This window comes from Sceloporus undulatus, chromosome 2 (genome assembly GCF_019175285.1).
Source record: "Sceloporus undulatus isolate JIND9_A2432 ecotype Alabama chromosome 2, SceUnd_v1.1, whole genome shotgun sequence".
NCBI lineage: Eukaryota > Metazoa > Chordata > Lepidosauria > Squamata > Phrynosomatidae > Sceloporus > Sceloporus undulatus.
In genome coordinates, this window is record NC_056523.1 from 140,141,867 (window position 1) to 140,160,922 (window position 19,056).

At 38.8% G+C, this 19,056-nt stretch overlaps 1 protein-coding gene across 1 annotated transcript in view; it reads left to right on the forward strand.

Moving 5' to 3' along the window:
* Positions 1-13,441, forward strand: part of FADS6 (fatty acid desaturase 6) — an 18,443-nt gene extending 5,002 nt beyond the window's left edge. The window contains exons 3-6 of the mRNA XM_042448211.1: positions 2,328-2,508; positions 5,659-5,846; positions 8,429-8,608; positions 11,022-13,441. Coding sequence (XP_042304145.1) covers positions 2,328-2,508; positions 5,659-5,846; positions 8,429-8,608; positions 11,022-11,171 — 699 coding nt within the window. The 3' untranslated portion in view covers positions 11,172-13,441. The remainder of the gene's footprint in view (positions 1-2,327; positions 2,509-5,658; positions 5,847-8,428; positions 8,609-11,021) is intronic.
* Positions 13,442-19,056: the final 5,615 nt, after the last annotated feature.

Sequence of the window (19,056 nt, forward strand, 5' to 3'; positions counted from 1 at the left end):
TATCCCTAAAATGAGTGGCTATCTGTAGACCACATAAACATTAGACAGAGAGTCCAATACTTATTAACTTTCCTGATATTGTGCTATGTAAAATCAGAGAACATCCATCATCTCTGTTCCTTATTCAGATGAGTGGCTTCAACGAAGTTTGAGGCGGCATCTGCACTACAGAAATAATGCAGCTTGATACCACTTTAACTGCCATGGATCAGTGCTATGGAATCCTGTAGTTTGTAGTTTGTTATGGCACCAGAGCTCTCTGACAGAGAAAGCTAAGTATCTAAAAAACGACAAGTCCCAAAATTCTATAGCATTGAGCCATGGCAGTTAAAGCAATGTCAAACTGCATTTTTCTACAGTGCAGATGTAGCCTGATTCAGAAATAATTCAGAGAGATGTGGTTGTCTACCAGATTATTGAAATTAGTGTTCCAGAAATCTATTCTCTGTCCAAATTCAAATTATCTCATGAAGGTGTAGGACATGGCCAAGGTCTGTTTGACATTACTCCCTTATAATGCTTTGATACCCATTTAATTGCCATGGCTTCATTCTATGGAATCCTGGGGTTTGTAGTCTTGTTAAACATTAGAGCTCCCTGGCATAGAAATTCAAATAACTCAACAAACTACAAATTCCAAGGTTCCATAGGATGAGGCCATGACAATTAAAGTGGTATCAAAGTGCTGTAAAGGTGTAATAGATGACAACCTAATTTTACACTCACATAAGTTGGATAATAAGGGACATCTATGAAGATGCCAGCCACAGATGCTGGCGAAACGTCAGGAAGAAACTCTGCTAGAACATGGCCACATAGCCCGAAAAACCCACAAAAAACTGAATAAGGGAAATCTATGAATACTTTGTCAGCTGTCATTGAGCTACAGCTTTCATGGTGTGAGGGCTGAAAGTAGGAGACGAATGAGGCCTTCCACATCCTCATATGCTGACTCCGTACTCTCTAATTCTTTGTGTTGAACAGAGAGATCTGAATAAATACTTTATGTTCAAATAAGCCCAAGTAAGCAGACCAGGAAACAAAGAGACATTTGGATTGGGAACATCATGCATGGTCTCTGCCCTGTTCCCAGTTTTAACCTTTGTATATTCCTCAGAAGGACAGGCCCTGTGTGTTTGTAACATTATTAAACAATCCCCAGTGCCAATCCTTGGCAAATTATTTGTGTTGCAAGAGACGAGTTATTAAACAGGGTGTGATGGCTGACAATTTAATTACTAGCGTGTTTATGCAACTTGGTAGCTTTGTTGGCATTCACAGTTAAGTATACGTGAAGCACTTCTGCAAAAGAAAGTAATGCAAAATCAAGATGAAACTCTAGCCCAGTGGCTCTAATTTGCAAGCAGTAACAGTAATTTATTTTCTTTTAAACAGCCCTCTGAAGAAGTTTTAAAAAAAAACAACATTTTCTGGGGTTGACCATGTCAGACAGAACAAGTTATTGTTCTTTTTTTTTTTTTATTCTGATGAGAAAGAATGAAGAAGGAAGCAAGCACACTCATTGCAATTAAAAGTACTTCTTGCAAAAGAAATGTGAGATTTATAGAAATGAACCAGTTATGCTTGTACTGTTGCAATAGGTATATTGAGAGATGGATAAATGTAGACTATTCATAGATTATCTCATCTGTTGAAAGATCTGCACTGCTTTTTTAGGGCAACTTGAAGCAAGGGAGGATATTCCAAATCAAAACTAATTCAATCATGAGGTTTTTTTTTTAGAGTACTTGCAATATTTATCTGAACATTTATTTTCAATTTCCAAACCTGCCATATTATATGTGATAGGGCACATAGGTCTGATCCAGACTGAACAGAACACAGATTTGTAACCTACAGCACTTTAAGTGTATATCTGTACAAATACATATGAAAATTTGGGGTGTGTATATATGTGCAGCAAGGAAATGACAGGCAGTGAAAGGGTCAAGCATCCTTCCATGTTTGCCATCTCTGGTTGCGATTCTTGTCTCCCAAAGTGGCATTTCCATTTTTACTAGGTATGACAAGTAATGGTTACATGCACTTGTGTATAACACGACATTTTCGGTGGTGCCAGTGCTGGTGTGTTAAGGACCTCTTTAGATGGGTCCTATGAAACTACTCCCCTCAACAGCATCCCATTCATATCAAAGGGACTCTGCTGAATTTAACTGCAGGGGTTTAAAAACTACCTCTTCATAGGTTTCACTGATTTCAGACAAACTCAGGCTGGCAGCCTTTGTAAAGTACTTTAGGTCTGCATTCATACTGTACTGTTATAGCAAGTGGAACATTCCTTTAATTGTTATTTCTTTATGTCCCAGGTTTGCTCCTCTTTCACAGCAGAACAGGGGACCTACAACCATGTGAAAATGCACCACGGTTACACAAACGTTATTGGTCTGGGTGACTCCAGTACATGGAAGCTTCCCTTCCTTAACCGCTACATTTACATGTACATTGCACCTCTTGCTGTACCTATTATCACCCCTTTAGTGGCCATTGGTAAGTTCCTGTCCTGAGAATCCTGTTATTAATTTCAATAACACTTATCCTGGGCAATTGCAAGATGCTCAACACTTTAAGGATGGTATTATATTTACTTGTTTGCTAATATAGTTTTTTTGTTGTACCTCTTTGTATGTGTAACGCTTAGGTTTAGCCTTGTAGAATCAGAGAAGTGGAATGAAGAAAAGATAAGCAAATACAGTCAGCCCTCCTTATCCATGGATTATTTTATCCATTGATTCACACATCCATAGCTTGAAAATATTCAGAAAAAGCATAAATTCCAAATAGCAAACCTTGATTTTCTATTTTATATGAGGGACACAATTTTGCCATGTCATTGGACTGAACGGGACTTGAGCATCCATGGATTTTGTCATCCGTGGGGGTTCTAGAACCAAACCCTAGTGGATAATAAGGGCCCACTATACAGTTTTCTTTCATGACCCAAGACAATCCACATCTGCTCAGTGTGGGCCACTGGCATCACCAAGGGAGTGCAGACCACACCAAGTGACACCCAAGGAATGGTGACACCATTGCTCCTCAAACATCTGCATTTTGGCAGAAATGAGCTCCAGCATTTGTTTCTCTCCCTTTAAAATGTTGAAAAGATGGTGTGGGTGGGATGAGGCTCAGTGGGAAGTGAAAGGAGAGGCCTCTGGGGTTTTTTTTAAAAATGTCAAATTTCAAAATTTAATTTTAATTTATTTTAAAAAATAATTTAAATCTTTTTTAAAATTGTTAAAAACATCACATTTTACGAAATGTTCTCTTTAACCACATGAAGCTATGTATATATAAACACACTGTGTGCATATGATATTGTAATTTAAAAGTATAATTTTAATTGTGCTAGTTGCTTATGTCACAATTATTACCATTGCATTCAGTGATATTATTATTATTATTATTATTAATGTTTATTTACATGGCACTTTACAGAGGTTAATTAGACACTTCTCTGCCATCAGTCTTACAACCTAAAAAGTCATGACACAAGAGAAGAAGGGAATGGAAGTGGGAAGGGGAATAAGTCCAGTGGTTCTCCTCTCCCTCTGAGGCCTGGGCCATGGCAGATGGACTGGAAAGAGGGTTCACTTTCTTACTCTGGGCTAGGCCCAATGGAGCTGGGCCTGAATTCTCTCCCTCTGAAGCTGGATGGTATCAGATCGACTGGAGGGAGGGAGTGATATTTAAGGATTACGATTATGAGTGAATTAGTACAAAAAAATTACTAAGGATTCTGTATGGGTATAGTATGGGAGGATGTCAATAGGGGGAGATGACACATGAATTACTGCACTTGGTGACACCAACCGTAGTTGTGCCACTGGTGTGGGCTACAATGTGCCAGAGAGATGCTTATAGAATAGGAGTGGAGAACCTGGGCTATTGGGATCCAGATGTGGACTCCATCTTCCATCAATCCCAGGCAGCACTGCCAGTAGTCAGGATTGAAAGGAGCTCCAAATATCTGATGCGAGAAAATCACTAATGACAGCCAGCTAATTTCACTTTTACGAGACTTTCTTCTTGGCCTTAGATATTGTGAGTTGCAGACAAATTCCTATTTCCATAACAGCGCAACAGACAATCAATCAAACAACGATACCTTTATTGGACCAACCAAAATGCACAATTACATGTTGCAAGCTTTCAAAGTTCCACTCACTTCTTCATCAGACATCAAAGGTGTTAAAAACCATTCAGGAGGGGGAAAATTGAGGATGTTAGTCATAGGCCTGCATTTTGCTGTTTTTTGTTCTCAGTTCAGATGGTATAGAGGCTGGCACCTCCTGCTTCTGGCCATGTGGTCATTGGGAGATTCTCGAAGTCCAGAAAAATTAACATCCATTTGCAAAACAAAAAAGATGCTTCTTTGTAATCCAACATGTCTCCATCCTTTGTGAGGCTGAGGCCTCTTTTATTTGGTGGCGGACACTGAATTTATCAAGAAGTCTTCATGCTTGCAATAGAAGTTAGGGTGCATAGTTCATAATAAAATAAAGACAAGCAAGTTTCTGTCAGGATATGAAAAATTCTGTGTTTTTTTTTACGTGCTTCTAGGCTTTTGAATTAGAAAAGGCTATGTCAAAATATGTAAGCAATTATATTTTGAAAGGTGTGGAAAAGTGATCTGGGTGGAGGAAAGATTTCTACAACTCATACAATATATCTTTTCATTCGTTCCCCATGCTAACTTGGACATTTTATTAACTCTGCATGCATACATTGTTCTAGTGATCATTTTTCTTTCACTAGTGACCCTGCTAAAAAGTCTCCCAAATTCTGTAAATACAGATTTTGAAGCTGCAGAATACTTAAAAGTAGTTTCTTCTGCCTGAAAGGCTTTGTTTTCTGCCTGCTGTTTGGTGGTAGGGTTTAATGGGAAAAGTTACATCCAGGGACCAGATACTGTATGCTCACAGGCTCATGTACTGGATATGCGTTTCCCATTGACTGCTTATGCACTGTTGTAGTAATAAGTGATAAGTGAGTGAATATTATCCTCTATACAAATAGCATGTGATGTCAAAAATCTATGAGCAGCGCAGATACTCTAGCTTTTAAAAGGCAATTTTGAAATTGGTGTAGGAGAGTCTCCATTTGATCTGAGAAGTAACACTCAGGGAAAAGGGGCATGTAATCCTTTTCTTTTATGCAAATTTCACAATCTGTTGCATCCCCTGCCCTTCACAGTACTATTAACTCAGCAGGGAAAATGTTAAAACAGAACTCTACCTATATTTTCTTTCCCATGAAGTTGCAGGAGAGGTGGGATGGGGATCAAGAAAATAGCAAAGAGGAAAGAGTTGACCACCCTTTCCTCTAACATCACAAGCTCTGATCAAAACAGGAGTCCACTGTTCACATTCAATAGGATGAGAGCGATCTGAATGTCAGTCTCCTGTTTATTTGACCCACAGCAGAAGACTTATTAAAGTAGCATAATAGACCCAGTTACTGTAGAAGGTTTCTGGTTTCTAAAATTGACAAGTCCTGAAATTCTCCTACAGTCCGCACATCTAGCAGACTGCTGAAAAATATGATTTCTCGTAGTCGCAACCTAATATCTATGCTATGAAGTAGCAGCTAGGAGACAGCTTTGAGAGCTGTCCCATTCACTGCCTGTTGTTTCCATAGGCTTGCTGAAAGAAGTTGAATGGAAAACAGCCATCCGGACTCTCTGTTGTATGTTTGTTGGCCTGTACTCCCATTACTGGCTGCTTCTTAATATCTCAGGGTTCCAGTCATTGTGGTCTGCTCTCTGTTGCATGCTGATCACACGATCTCTCCTTGCCCATCCTTACATCCATGTTAATATCTTCCAGGTAAGAGCTACGAACTCTGGATGATATCAAGAAGTGCAATTATTTGAATTTGCTCATCTCTTTGGGCAGTGTACTGTGTCCAGAGCTTGTATGTAATAAGCTACAAATAAGTAGTTATCAAGAATTAATGCAGTCCGACACTGTTTTAACTGTTATGGCCTATGGAATCCTGGGATTTGTATTTTGTTGTGGCACCAGACCTCTCTGGCTCAGGTTGCTTCTACACTGTAAAAATAAAACAGTTTATCACCATTTGAGGTGCTGTAGCTATAGCTCCAGTGTATGGAATCCAGGAGCTTGTACCTTTACAAGGTCTTTAGCCTTCTCTGCTAAAGAGTGCTGGTGCCTCACAAAACTACAAATCTCAGAATTCCATAGCATTGAGCCATGGCAGTTAAAGTGATGCCAAATTGCATACTTTTGCAGTGTAGATGCAGCTTGTAATTGTTTCTTTTATGGTTATAGTGTGTGGTAATAAATAAAGAAGAAATGTCAATTACCTGTTTGAAGGGATGGCTCATATGGTGCCTCTTGATCTGTTGTGAATGTTGAGGTGATGGTGCAATGGTAGAAGTGTGTGTCTGTGTGTGTGTGTGTGTGCGTGCATTTGTCACGGACAACTTTTGAGAAACAGAAAGGTATCGAATTAACATCATAGTTCCATTTTTAAAAACAAAACAAAACCCTAACAACTTTGGAGAATGCTCTCAGAACTGTACCTGTAACCATTACGCTTAAAAAAATAAGAGCTCATATTGTGGACTATGACTCAATATGTCCGCTATGTCGTACATTTGGCAATGGTTCTCTCCTTTACTACAGCTGAAAGATTAAGAATCTTATGACATTACAAAACTTACCCAAGAGATAGTGACAGAGAATTGTCTGTCGATTTGCTTCTCCACAGTCTGTTCTCTTCCAGTTGTAAAAGTGTTCCTTTTGTCAGGATGGAAAAACCTACTTGGCAAAAGAGAATTTTAAAAACCTTGTTTTCAAGTTTCCAAAGGCTTCAATCCTATGTTGATCTCTTAATCCGGAGCAATGGATGCAAGCTACAGGAAAAGAGCTTCCATCTCAACATTAGGAGGAACTTCCTGACAGTAAGGGCTGTTTGACAGTGGAACACACTCCCTCGAGTATAGTGGAGTCTCCTTCTTTGGAGGTCTTTAAGCAGAGGCTGGATGGCCATCTGTCGGGGATGCTTTGATTGAAATTTCCTGCATGGCAGGGGGTTGGACTGGATGGCCCTTGCGGTCTCTTCCAACTCTGATTTTATGATTCTATGATTCTATATATATAACGTAATAAGGCTTAATTCCAAGTACACATGATGAGATACTTCAGTTAAACATGGATTAGCCCATATGAGTTAACCACATCCATCATTGTTCTGGCTGTTATGATGAACAAGTAATAATTGGAGTATTTCTCAAAGGTCCTAGTCAGTTTTCTTTCAGCAGAAGTTATTACTGTATATACTCGACTATAAGTCGACCTCATCTATTAGTTGAGGACAGATTTTGGGGCCAAAATTATGGATTTTGATATGACCCCTGGATAAGTTGAGGGTAAAACCTAGGGGCATGTAATAAAGGATGTAAAGGATGATGCCAAGGAAAATGATGCCAAAGAACTTAGAAAATTCTGGCAGGCATAAATGTTTGTGCTCATCCTAAAGGCTGGATGGATGAGAGAGTAGAGGGGATCCATGCTTCTTTTTGGTGCTCCCAGGATGGACTATGCTCTTGCATTTTATTCATAGAAAGGGAATAGGGATGGCTCCTTTTATATAAAAGTACTTTATATAAAAGTACAGTACTTTCATTGACCTGTGGATAAGTCGACCCAGGTTTTTTGAGTCAATCTTTGACTAAAATTTCTAGACTTATACATGAGTATATACAGTACTTTCTCCCAGAGAGAGCCAAATCCATAAACTATAATTATAATATTACCGATATTGTTCAGATGTTACTTTCCACATCTAAATATCCTTATCTATCAGTTGCACTATCCAGAAATGCTGGTTTCATCAAATCACAATGATCAATGATTCTTGTTGTTTTTATTGCTTGCCTTCAAGTCCTTTCTGATGTATGGTGACTGTAAGGCGAACATAGGAGTTCCTTGGCAAATGTCTTCAGAGGGGGGTTGTCATTGCCATCCTCTGAGGCTGAGAGTGTGTGACATGCCCACAAATGATTCTTACATTCTTTTTAGTTGAGTCTTCACTTAAATTACAAAATCATAACATAATCTCACCCAGAGCTGCAATTTACATTTAAAAGTAATATGTGGCTATTCAAAGTCCTTCTATAATGTTTTCCTCACTAGTGCATATCTTTCCTGTTAAATTGTACTTTCTCTTCTTAGTTTCTCCTAAGACTTCCTCATGAGAAAATTTTAATAAACATGATCTTTGTACCTTCTGTGTTCATTAAATGTCTCTCCAGAAGGACCAGTGATTCTGGAGGAAGCACCACATCTTCATTTTTCATTGATAGACTGAATAAATGTGAGCCTTATTTTTCAAGAGATGTCCTTATTTCAGCTGTGGACTGTTCTGTGGTTCTGTCTTGCAGCATATTGGCCTCCCAATGTTTTCTGCTGATAAGAAGCCAAAACGGATTCATATGATGACCCTTGGAGTTCTGAACTTGCCTCGAAATCCCCTCTTGGACTGGTCCTTTGGGCACTCACTCATCAGCTGTCATGTGGAGCACCATCTTTTTCCAACGCTGTCAGATAATATGTGCCTGAAGGTATGGCATGAGGGGGCAGGTAGTATGGGCTGTAGGAAGGGGTGGAATAGAAGAGATCAATGTCAGCTGAATGTGTACAAGGAAAAAAAAACAATTCATAGTTGATTAATCAGGAAATGCATTTGTGTAAAGTCAATAGTGCCTTGAGAAACAGTTACCCTTATCAGCAGCTGTTTACTTATTAGAGAGTGCCTTATAGGTGTATTCATCTCCTCCCTTTTTCTTGTATTACTACTTGGAACTAAAAGGATTTAATTAGCATTATTGCCACAGGATAGTCAACACTGTGGAAATGTAAAATATTTTTATTGTGACACAGTTTTTTCTCATCATCATCATCATCATCATCATCATCTATACCCTACATTCCCCCCTAAATTAGGACGCCAGATTCCCAAAACGTAAGTGAATAAAAACAAACTGGCACTTATTGGTTCCAAAAGTATTTATATCCCCGTGTTTATATTTGATAGAAGTGTCTTTGGCAGTTATTAGAGATGCTAGCCTTCTAAGGTAAGTGTCTGTCAGCTTTCTGTATGTTAATTGTGTACTTTTTGTTAATTCTTTATGGCTAAATTGCTCCAGCTCTTTCGGGTTGGATGGGGTCTGCTGATGAGCAGCAACTTATGAGTCTTGCCACAGATTTGATTCTGTCCTGTCCTGCCCTAGTCTGTTCTTGTTTGTTTATTATCCTGCCTTTCCCCTAAGGGACCTAAGACAGTTCATGTCAAGTTACTAACAAAGTACATCAGATACCTACAGTATTTGATACAAATGTTTAAAAACATTCTCAATTGGATTGAGTCTCAGACTTTGACTGGGACATTTGAAGATAGTCAGGTTCTCATTTTAAACTACTCTAGTGTTACTTTGGGCCTGCTGGAAGGTGAACCACCATCTATCCCCAGGTCCTTTGCAGACCGAAACAGGTTTTCTTCTAGAATTAACTTGTATTTGGCTCCTTCTGTTTTCCCTTCCATCCTGATCAATTTCCCAGCCCCTGCTGAGGAAAAGCATCCACACAAGATGGTTTTGCCACCATGCTTCACTGTGGGGATGGTGTTGTCAGGGCAATGATCACTGTTGGTGTTTTGCCACATATAGTTTTGCAGTGAGGCCAAAAAGCCCAATTTTGGTCTCAGACCAGAGAGGCTTTCCCTACATGTCTCCCGCATGCCACTTTGCAAACTCCAAAGGGGCCTTGATATCTGTTTGTTTCAGCAATAGTTTTCTTCTCACCGTTTTACAATGCCCACTGTTGTGGAGTATCTGGGTGATAGTTGTCCCATGCATAGTTTCTTCCATCTAAGCTGCAGATCTTTCTTTCAGAGTTACTCATTGGTCTCTTGGTGCTTCTTTGATTAATGCCCATCTTGCCCAGTCACTGTGTTTGTTTGGCTAGTCTGAACTGAGTTATATGAATGAGCTGTATTTTTTCCTGCTTTGTAAGAATGGGTTTTAATAGTGCTTCATAGGATGTTCATAATTCAGGATTTTTTTTATAACCCAACCCTGATTTGTGCTTCTGCACAACCTGACCCCAGATTGTTGGAATATCTCTTTGGTCTTCATGAAAGTGCTAGTTTAGGCATGCTCTCCAACAAACTTGGCAGCTTTTATAAAAAGAGTGTATCTGAGATCATGTGCACTGGAACTGCACATAGGCTGACTCCACTCAGCTATTCATGCAACTAAGGCAGTGGATTGGACCAGTGCTTACTATCAGGTTGCCACAGCAAGGGGTATAGGCGTGTTTGTGTGTGAATATTTATGTAAGCATTGAGGGCCAGTTTGTTTTGGTTTACCTCATTTTCCTCCCACAATAAAACTATTTTTCACTTTTACAGTGTTGTATCTTGTGTACATCAAATGGCAACAATACTAGTTAAATCCATTTCAGTTCAAGGTTGTTAACACAAAAAATGTAACACAAAATATGTGGTGGTGGTGGGAATCAAAAGGGGAAAGAGGTTTGAGTACTAGGACAAGGTACTGTATGTATATCCCATTTTTCATACAATGAGCTCAAGGGGATATGGCTTTCTTTATTCACAACAATCTTACAAGGTGTCAGCCTGAGAGGGAGGGCAACTGGCCTAAGTTCATCCAATAAGTATTGTTCAGTGTTTCTGCCAAGTCCCAGTGCAGCACTCTACACACTGCAACACACAGCTGCTTTAGTTTTAAGTCAGCAGTTTTAACAGAACTGGGGCTACATAGATATCCAAGTGAAATACTGAACCCAAATCTCAAATCTCTGCACCCAAGTAGCCTTTTGCCAAATAACAGCAGCAAAAGGACTGCTAGAACACATCTCTTTTTGTGGTTGGCACATGGGGTTCAAATTTGGATTTGATCTTTTCTTAACTACAATAAATATTAGCAGTAATGCTGTGCTGCCTTTTCCTTTTAGATCAAGCCAGTTGTTTCTCAGTATTTGAAAGAGAAGAAATTGCCATATAATGAAGATTCTTATCGGTCTCGCCTGAAGTTGTTCCTGGACAAATATGAAGAACTGATGGTCCATGCACCACCCATTTCTGAACTTGTTGGGATTCAGTGATTACACTTTTAGGATACAAAACATTATAGCTGTAAGCCAAATGTGTCCTTTCCCAGGATCAAGAAACTTAGAAGTCAGGTTAGGGCCTGATCCAGCCATTAAGGAGGAAACCAGATGTCTTTTAATGTCTTCTACGCGGACAACTAGAAATTCACCTGTTCAATTATGGTTTAAAAAGAAACAAAAATCAATAGCTCTTCCAAAGCAATAGGATCAAAATAGAAATGGAAATGTTAATATCTTCACCCCTCCTCCAACCAGCACTTCATTTTAACTTTAATGTTTACATCATCTTTGATGCATCCTTTCCATTCTCCTACTTTACAATTCAGGGAGAAAATAATAAGGGCTGTTTCCTATGTTATTTCCCCCTCCCTTAGGCAAAGATGATTGCCATGCAGGGACATACTTGCATACCATATAGGTGCTTCCAGATGGCCTCTCTGAGTACTACTAATCAAAAGGAATGATACAGCTAGCTATTCTCTCTTTCCATCCTTAATGGATTTTGTGTGATCAGAAAAAAATATGAAAACGATGAGAAAACATAGGAAAGATAGCAATGAAAGAAAGCAGCACCTGAACCAAGCTGTAGAACTGTATCCAGGAGACAGGGCAATTGCACCATAAAATATTTGCAGAGCTGAATGGAGGAGCCCCCCCCCCAAATCTTGGTTGTATGGCTCAGATAGCCAGCAGCAGATCAGACAGATGCTGACTGATCTCCAAATCCATTGTGTAGGGTTGGACAATATGTAGCCCTCCAGATGCTACTGGACCACAGTTACAATCACTATTACCACTGGCTATTCTAGCGAGGATTGATGAAACATTCAGTCCAGCAATGTCTGGGGGACCACACGTTGCCTGCTTCTGCTGCAGTGGACAAAATTAGCACCCTGTCTTCCATGTACTGTATTACAGTATAAATCTGTTCCTACCATACAGGCCATCATTGTAAGAGGGAAAGAAATATGAACAGGCCAAAGCCTTTTGCAAAAGCATACAAGGTAACTCAGGGACTTTATGTTAAACTGAGCTAGACTTCTGTGTTAAGTCAAGCCTTCATTCTTGAACCCTGGGAAAGAGGTACTTCTTTGTGGGAGTTTCAAACCTTTCCTCATAGACAGATTTCCCCTGCCGTTAAAAAGAAAATTTTGCTTGAGCAAACTATGACAGCATTAGAACCAAGAAAATGGAACAAGGGTCTTCTATTAAAGACTGCTGCTGTTGAAATTAACAGCTTGCTAGGCTAGGGAGAAGGAATATACAATATTATTATATTCCTCAATGCCAGCCCTGCTGTCACACTCTAAGATTTTATGTCAAGTGAACCAAGATGCTGCTGATAAAACTGGAAATGGAAATGTACAGTACTTCTATCCATTGCAAAAAGCTTTTATACCTCTGAATGCTTGTTTTTGAAAGAATCGGAAATATTAGGAAGAACTGTGGTGATAGAGGCACAGCAACAAGAGAAGGTGAAGGTAGTAGAGAGATAGGCTATGCAGGAGATACAAAGGGAGCCAGGAATCAGGATACTGAAACCTAACCCTGTGATTGTGACTAGAGCCCACCCAGTCCAGCTGTATTGTCTCTAAACCATAACCAATGTTCCATTCTGGACCACTTGGCACAGCTACATTTTACATGAGGGGGATGAAGAGTACATCAGTACTAGGAGACTGGAAATTGAGGTGCAATGTAGTGTATGCATGTGCAGGAGTGATTTTTATAGTGTTCAACACAATCCTGCTTCACCTTAGTAAAACTGAAGAAAAAGATGTCATGGAAAGTACAAACTAAGTTGTTGTTGGGATTCACCGTGCTATTGAAAATGCAGTGCATTTCTGCTGGATAAATCTTTGCAGCTACAATTTATTTAAGATGTATACCTTAACTTTTTGATGAAATATTTTTGAGGCAGCTTATATAATGTACCTAACCAACTATACAGCAATAAAAACAAGCAAATTAAATAATACCACATTCAAACAGTAGCATAGTCTACTACTGTTCAATCCATGTTCATTTGTTAAGTGTCAATTAACCATCTAGTTTAAAATCAGCACAAAACCTAGGAAAATTTAAGTCATACTTACTTTGACAAACTTTGAGAAAATTAAGTCATGTTTACTTACAATGCCATCAGTTTGGTGCCAGGCTTTTCAGTTTATGCTTGCTTAACTGTGGTTTTACATTACACATATAATAATGCAAATCAAGTTCCTCTAAACTCTGCCTTTAATCCATGCTTTTCTTGGGATGAATGGTTTGCATCAGTTAACATAATGTGAAATTATTGCTATTGGGAAGGGAAAATGAAAGGGGAAATTATTTTGGAGAAGACAGTGTGACTCTCTGACCAACTCTCAATTTCTTACCAATAGGTCAGCAACATTATATCTCTACCAAATTAGTATGTCCAATTTGTTTTATTCTCAATGTTCATTTCAATCCAGCTAGTTCCTGTTGCTGTTATTAACTTGTTATGTTGTCTTTCTGGTAAGTGAGTGGAATATTGCTTGCAACATGTGCATCATTTGAACTTATTGGGCAAATACACTGAATCTGAAGCTTTTTCTGTATTATGAAATTTATAACAGAAGTCTATTTTGGCATTTATAAACAAGCCAGATAGGACAAAATATCCCATACAATAAATTATTCAGTACAAATTCTTAATGATCAATACACTGGCTTAACTCAGACATCACACAAACTGTGTGATTAGGGAAGTTTAACTTCCTTGTTAATGAAGTGTGCATGTGTCTTCGAGTTGCCTGTCAATTTATGGCAACTCTATGAATTTCATAGGGTTTCCTTAGGCAAGGAATATGCAGGTTTTGCATATTAGGCAAGGTTTTGCCAGTTCCTTCCTCTGAATTATAGCCTACAGCACCTACAGTATTTGTTGGCAGTCTCCCATCCAAGTACTAACCAGGACTCAGCATGCTTAGCTTCCAGGGTGGTTTGAAACCCAGTTATAGCCTTGCTTCAATTTTCACAGGTTTCTGTCCTATGAAGATAAAAATTAATTTATAAAGCTGAGTCTTGAGAGGATGGAATATGAAAGAAAATAATCGACTCTAAACTACACTGTACCTTTTCCATGTTTGAAACTCAAACTAGCAAAGCTAAATTTGGTGTGATGTCTGGTTTGAACCTATGGGTTCTTCTTTATTGATCTAAAGAAATGTGAGTCTTTGTGATTTGCTGATTGTCACCTCTGCCATTTACTTCTTCCATTTAACTGAGGTGCTATTTATAATGATTTGTTGGACTTGCACTAGGAATCTTATTGTGTGGCAAAAGAAAGCTGAGAGGCAGTGATAGAGAAAAGGCAAAAGGCACCCTATGATTTGACAGGACAATTTTCTCTTCTCTTAGTTTTTAAAATATTTTTTAAAACTTCTTCGAATTATAGTACAATAGTGAAGAAATTCTGTTTCAAGGTTCACTCTAGCTGTATAATTCTTTAAAATCAAAAGAGAGGCAGAGAAGAGAAGATAATTTTTTGTTCTGATATGTCCCAGAATTAAATCCATTCAAGGGTCGGAATAAAATGTTGCAACTGGTACAAGAAATTGCCAGGAAAAATGGCCATTTGGACATTTTAAAAACTCCAAGAATGAGAGCAACAAATAATGAAATAATATACCCTCCTTACACATTTGGACTGCCTGAAGGAGCCCCATGAATTGTGTCTCAATGCTGATCACAAAACGAACCGTGGCAAATGAAAACAATATGGGTCAAGGTACAATACACATCTAAAGATTTATATATGTTATAGGAAATTGTCTGTTCTGTTCATTGTCTTTCAGAACAAACACTTTCCTTTAACTTTTCATTTTACTAGCCATTGAATGAAATTAAGACTTACCATTTCAGCCTAGAAACAAACACTGTGTGGGAAATAATCCTGAACTGGCTGATGGAGCAGGTTTGCTTGGTCTAATTTCCCATCTATCCTTCTCTGTTTATTTCTTCATTAAAGGCTTGATTAATCATCATAATGAATTTCCTCTGTGATTTACAGAGGCCACAGTGCTTCTCAGCCCAATGGCACAAAGGCAAAGGGGGTGGTATGGGGAGGGGGAGAAGGAGATTTAACCAAGCTTTACTTCCATGCCGTTTCTGATTGTGTGAAGAGGTTAATCCCAATGCCACATGCTGCTAACGTAATTACAGCTCAGTTTGGAAACAATCATGTTTGACAAGCCCTTATCCTGTTCTGAATAAAGCTTAACCAAACAGTGCATACATATGCAGAGAAGTTGATCTTCCAGTAAAATCCTATTGGCAGCCCAGAGGTAGGTTTTTCATGCACAGTTTGCTACTGACAAAATGATAGGCATAGCAGCACCACATAAAGCAGGGCTGAGAGGATGTATGGCTCTCCAGATGTCTTGCACTTTAAGTCTCATAGTCCTTTAACAAGGGTCATGCTGGGTGAGTTGTAGGATGAAGGATCTGGAAGGCCCAATGTTCTCACTCCATATCCTCCAACATTTCACAGTTGAAAATGTGACATGCATGACCTAGCAACTTTAGACTTTGACCAAGATGCCAAAAGTTAAGAATGAGGAAGAACATACAAACTAGGAGAGGCTACCAAAATGTGCTTTTGCTTGAGCCTACTGGGAAGGGCATGATTCTATCCTGCCTCTCTCCCCCTGCTGAGTTAATTCAGTGCAAACTACTTTTGCACTTTAAATTCAGTTTGCAGCAATTGTAGTAAGCAAAAAATGAAAGGGAGGGAATGGGAGGAGGAGAGAGAAACAGACATTTTGTAAGAAACTTGAAAAAGAAGGATGGCAAAGAATTGTCCTTCCCATATCAGGATTAGCAGCTAAACATATCCATTCTGTTCTGCCTTCTCCTAATAAGAACTCAATATAAATAGAACTTAATACAAATAGAAAGATATACACAAAAATGTGCAAAAGGGTATTGCTAAAATGCAGTTAAAGCTATAGAAATAAAATCAATTAAAACAAATCCAATACAAAAGGTAAAAGATAAAAATTCTTATCTTCACACAGGCTATTGTTATGCATGTCTACTCAGAGAGAAGTCTGACCCATGCTAGTGGGGCTTGTTGTCAGGACAGGTGTACCTCTGTTAGTGGAGGAGATGGAAAGAATAGGGATAGAGTCCTATGCCACAAAAAAGAAGAGCAGTTTGATAGGTTTCAGCAGATGTCACTAGGGAAGTGCAGGAGTTGTGAGCCATAACAGGCAACACCCTAAGGGGGGGGGGGGTGACACCATTGCTTTCCAAACATCTACCTTTTGACAGAAATGGACTGTGGCAGTCACCTGTGTCCCTTTAAATGGCTGAAGAGATGGTGTGAGTGAGGCAAGGCTCAGTGGAAGGAGAAAGGAGAGGCCTCCGAGTTTTTAAAAAAAAAATAAAAACTAAATTTTAATTTGATTTTTAAAAATTCTTTAAACATTTTCTTTAAAAACATTACATCTTACCAAATTTTCACTTTACCCCCATGAAGCTATGTATATGTAAATACATTTAGGATGTGCGTATGATACTTTAATTTAAAGATATAACTTTAATTTTGCCAGTTCTTTATGTCACAACTGTGACATTCAACAATATATGGGAATTACAATTTATGAGTAACGTTTGTCCAATTTTTTTTACTGAGGATTCTTCATGACTTAGTATGTGAAGGAGGTCAATCGGTGTGCATGTGTGTGTGAGAGAGACCATGAGTTACCACACCAGGTGACACCACTGAACAATATGCACATGTGAAATGAAACAACTAGGTAAGCTTTGTAGGTTAATGAAGCTTTGTCCAGGGATGATTTAAAAAAAAAAATCCTCACCGTTCACTTTCTGTATCAGTTCCATTTGGGGGATGTATAGTTTTTCATTGTGTTGGGAGGGGAACTGATGAGGCAGGCTAATGTGCTCACCCCTCTTCTGTTCATACATACTCAGTAAAGGATTCTGGGGTCAGCTGCTGTTTACCTTGTTTCAGGCAATCAGACATAGCCACAGTAGGATCAGCTAGAACAGAGTCCCATTTTCCTGCTCAAGCTGCATAATATTGTTTCCTACAAGCATGCTGCTAAAACACAATGCTAAGTGTCTGGCCTTTTCCAGACCTCCTTCACCAGCCTTCTGATGGTAATGCTGCTAAAAACATTCCAGTTAGACAAGGAGGAAAATAGGAGCTTGATCAAGCCTCAGAAGGAGCTGCTTTGTCAGAGGCTTTATTAACTAAGGTATGCTTGTATAGGGTTGGAGCCGCAAACAACATTTGTAGTTGGAATGAGGTTTATTCTACATTTCTAAAATTAGGGACCTGCTTAAATGCCTTTCTTGCTATCTCTAAAGGATCTAAGGGTGGAGAAAATAGAAATAATTTCATTTACCCACGCCTCCCAAAGCAAGTTAGTATGAAAGTCAATGCTGTTTCCTCCTGTTGTGCAGTACTTAACTTGCCAGTCTCTCTATCTATGAGGGACAGCTCTATCAATTGTTACCACTTACCACCGTTAAAAGATATCTTCATTCAACCATGAAAGGCCAGTAGGCTTTACATAGCCATATGTATTACTTTAGTTGTCAAACACATTGCTAAAAGTTTTCTTCTTTACAGTTACTTTTAATGACTTTTAATAATTAAATTAAAGCTGCAAGTTCTCCAGTAAATGCCATTATAGTTAAAATGTTAAAAGTAACTCTTCACAGACTTTTAAAAGTAACTGAAATAGTTGCGTTTTAGCTACTCAAAACAAGAGTGACATCAGAAAGCTTCCAGTAACTAGCACAAAGTTGTGAGGCCACATACCTTTGTTTCTATAAAAATAATTAAAGTTGTATCCACACTGCACAATTACAGCAGTTTGGCCCCACTTTAACATCTATGGCTCTGTCCTATGGAATCCAGGGATTTGTAGTTTTGTGATAGACTAGACTTTTATGTCAGAAAGCTCTAGTGTTATAGTTCAGGGGCATGCAGTAGAGAAGTCTACGTATCTAAACAAAAAGGCAAACCCCCTAGTCCCATAGGTGTCAAGGCTGTTAAAATGGGATGGAATTGTTATAACTATGAAATTTGGATGCACCCTGAAACAGTTACACCTCAAAAAGAGTGATGTTATCACTTATTGTGTTATAATCATGAGGTAAACTTGCACATGTGTTTGTTGCAAAAAGGAAATTAATTACTAGTAACTTATTACCTGTAACTGTAAGTAGCTACTTCCAAGTTTTGATGAAAATATTATGTCTGCCCACCCTAATGGGAAAAAAACAAATACTCTGACCATGCCCAGTATTGTATTTTAAGTGAAAATTGCAGCAGCATCATGATTATGGAATAAAATAGACTTTGCTTCTGTTGTCCTAATGCTAAATACACCAGGAAGGCATTAGGAATGATTATATTAGGAATGAACACAATTTTTTTGAGGATAGGACAGAGTAGAAGTTCTGGGATTTCTGGAAGAATTGACAAGGGCTGTAGATAGAGCTCACATTCATCCTATAGGCCTGTTACAGACTGCCAAAATAAAGCTGCTTCAGGTCTCTTTGGAGGTATGCTATTTAAATGATGCATGGGTCCTAAGAGTCCAGAGGTTGTGCCAAAGCCACACTCCATTCCTAAGCACTGGAGTGCAGCTTTGGTGCAGCTTCCGGATTCTTAGGGTGCATGCATCATTTAAACAGCATACCTCCAAAGAGACCCGAAGCAGCTTTATTTTGGCAGTCTGTAACAGGCCATAAACATGTATTTCATGCTTAAGGGATGCATAACAAGGTCACAGCTGGGCATTTAATGGTTAATAAAGTGGGCCTGTAACAAATAACAATAATGTGTTATTTTAATAGTGGCAGTTTTTCTAGCAGG